The sequence below is a fragment of the Acanthisitta chloris genome, unplaced genomic scaffold (assembly GCF_000695815.1).
Source record: "Acanthisitta chloris isolate BGI_N310 unplaced genomic scaffold, ASM69581v1 scaffold22595, whole genome shotgun sequence".
Classification (NCBI taxonomy): Eukaryota; Metazoa; Chordata; class Aves; order Passeriformes; family Acanthisittidae; genus Acanthisitta; species Acanthisitta chloris.
In genome coordinates this window covers 35578-38669 of record NW_008675635.1, presented here as the reverse complement: position 1 = coordinate 38669, position 3092 = coordinate 35578, and the positions used below count along the sequence as shown (strand labels likewise).

The 3092-nt window shown below is 37.8% G+C and overlaps 1 protein-coding gene across 1 annotated transcript in view; it reads left to right on the top strand.

Annotated features, from left to right (window-relative positions):
- The window catches only part of TAF4 (TAF4 RNA polymerase II, TATA box binding protein (TBP)-associated factor, 135kDa), a gene marked incomplete at its 5' end in the record, with an annotated part of 16681 nt that extends 14137 nt beyond the window's left edge, over nt 1-2544 (top strand). The window contains one exon of the mRNA XM_009075845.1: nt 1069-2544. Coding sequence (XP_009074093.1) covers nt 1069-1236 — 168 coding nt within the window. The remainder of the gene's footprint in view (nt 1-1068) is intronic.
- Between the last annotated feature and the right edge of the window lie 548 nt (nt 2545-3092).

Below are 3092 nucleotides of genomic sequence, written 5' to 3'. Positions count from 1 at the left end.
CTCAGCCCTGTCCTTGTGCTGCTCCTGGTCTGATCCTCCTGTCCCTCCTTCCCTGCCTTGCTGAGCCCCTTCTCCCACCCAAACAGAGCCTCTGCTGCCTGTGTGCAGGGTCTGATCCAGCCCAGGTCTCTGCTGGAGGAGGCACCTTGCTACTGGGTGCTGTTCCTGGCAATGACTTACAGCACTTCAGACTTCTCTTGCAAGAAAATATAGCAGTCATACAAGAGTTGCATTAATCACACATGTTCTATCAGGACTATGTTTTCTGCAAGTGCAAATGCATTGGGGTTAGCCTCAGCAGACTTGCTTTATACCTCACAGAACACTGTGTGTGTTAAGAGCTGAAGGATTTGGGTATCTCTAAAGATAGCAAGTGATTGTTTCTTTCTGTTTTGGTTTTTAAGTGACACATAAAATAATATGCTGCTTGTTTATCTTGTCACTTTGTGTGGGAAACTACCAGTGTGTACCAGATGATGAACGAGAGAGACTTCAGGGATATTATAGAATGTCTGAGTGTGCCTAGGAAAGCTTCTTCAGGCTTGAGCTTGGCTACAGCTGTTGTCCCCAAAAGGAGAGCTCATGGCACCCTACCATGAAGATACAGAATGTTATTCAGGGTCTCACAGTGCAGGGGACAGGACTTCTCCCCAGGGCACCTAGAACTCCAGGATCTGTATCACAGAGGCACAGAGTATTTGGAGTTGGAAGGGACCCACATGGATAAATAAGTCCAACTCCTGGTCCTGCACATCCCCAAGAATCACACCATGTGCCATTGTCCAAACGTTTCCTGAAGCACCAGCTGATGCTGATGGTTTGGTTGTTGGGATTGCCTGTCTTTAGTGCCTTCCTAAAGAGACAAGCAGTGCTTTGGGCTTTCTTTATCTGTTTTAAATGTCACTGAAAACTTCTTTTTCAACTGCGGATTATAAATAAGAATCAAAAAGAAAATCTCTAATCTGGTAGGACGCAGCTTCTTTTACATAACCAGCTTGTATGTTTTGTGTGAAAAGTTTGGCAATCCCAGTGAGCATGCACTGATTTCCCTTCTCCTCTCATTTGCAGGGATCTGGTTCAAGTGCAGCAGTCCCAGGCAGCTCTGGAGTCGGAACAACCAGACAGTTTACGCGACAAAGGATAACGCGGGTGAACCTCAGGGACCTCATATTTTGTTTAGAAAATGAGCGAGAGACAAGCCATTCACTATTGCTATACAAAGCATTCCTTAAGTAAGAGTGGAAAAGATCAAGGTATTTTTGACGGAGAGAGATGCCTGAGGACATTTTTTAATATATTTGCAAATGACGCCTTTTTGTAACAAGCAAACGGGATATTGTTTGAAAAACAACCACCTCTTTACACGGGACAGTTTTATATTCCTGTTTATAAATAAACTCTTCGGCATACGAGAAGTACATTTCTGTAACAGTGAGGATACTTACAAGGCCTGTGGATAACTCTAAAAAGGACAATTAAATTTTAAACTCATCTCTTGATTGAGTGGCCTTCTTGCCAAACAAGCCATATATAAAGACTGATGGAATCGTTTTAGCAAATAACTAGCTACCATTTGTCAGCCCTGTAGCAGTTTCCACATTCATTGTGCATTTTTAGTTCAGTTTTACTCAACTAAATCCATTACACAGGAAAATGTCTACAGCAGATGACCTCATTTCATTTAGCTTTTTTTTTTTTTTGTTTTGGTTTTGAAACAGTCAGTTAGCAAAGCAAACTGATTTTTTTTTTAAAAAAAAGAATATTTATCTTCCCCCCCCCCAAATGCTCAAAATCTAGAGGGATATACAGTTAATTTTTCAACATAACCTCAACTTTAATCACATTATCGCTTATTAGAGGCCCTGAAAATCCCATAAAGGAGGGTTACTTCTGAATGTTTTAGCAGCATCTGTAAAAATGCATTTTATTTGCTATAGTTTGTAAAGCTGTAAAGTCAAAAAAGGAAAAAAAAAAAAGGAAAAAAAGAGAAACCTTTTCAGCATAAATATATTTTACTTGCACTGTGTTTTTTAGCTAAAGTGAAAGCTTAGATTAAATAAAATCAAAAGTTGAGAGGAATCATCAAAAAGACTGTTTCTCAGTGTGAATCAAGTGTCGAAAATGGTTGGTGTATTTTGTCAGTAATTGTACATAATTTTTGGCACATAACATAAAAATGGCTATGTAAACTATAATTATTTTGCTAAAAGACTGTATGCAAGCTGTGGGCCGACTTTAAAGATGTCCAGAGCAAAGTCCCTTCTTTGTACCTATTTTTTTATTACAAATATACTAATTGGTTCTTTATATTTTCAGAGGTTATTGTATTAAATTGTCTATTGATAGTACTTTTATGACTGTAAATACTTTGGCTTTCTTTGTGTGAACTCTCATGGTAGAATTTAACTCTCTTGCGTGTAAACTGAATGCTGATCAGTATTTTTATCAACACCTGACAACTGTTACACCCCTTTTATTTTGTCTTTTAGGAAATCCTGTCTTTCCATTTTTTTTTCATGTAAATTTTGCACAGTTACTTGTTCATATGTAAATATTTTACTTTCAAAAATGAAGTTTTTAATTGCTATTGTTTTATATAGGATTGAAAGAAAATTAACTCCTTTATTAAAAACAAATTTATCTGTATTTGCTAATGTATTTTTCTCTCTAAATCTTTTCTCCTCTTGGATTTATTTCTCTTGGTGCAGTGAAAGATGAGTTTGCTGAGGGGGGTGATGTTTCCTAAAGATACACTTTGGGGATGTTTTTGTTGTTTTGTTTTGTCAGTGTTTTTGGAGGTTTGTTACTTCATCAATCTTGACATTTCATTGGTGTTTTAGAGGTCTTGGACTGAGGTCAGTGGATAATGGGTTTGGTTTTTTTGGTTTTTAACCAGGGAAAGTGTCTGAAGAGATGTTAAACATTTTGGGTTTGTCTAGTGAAGGTTTAAGAGAACATCCTCTCCTTGGGGGCAACCTGCTCCCTCAAACACAGTTAACCAGATGAAGGTGGGACAGAAAAAAAAAATCACAATTTGGAGCACAACTTGAAAGAATATCATCAGGGACACTTTTGATTATCAACATGAAAAT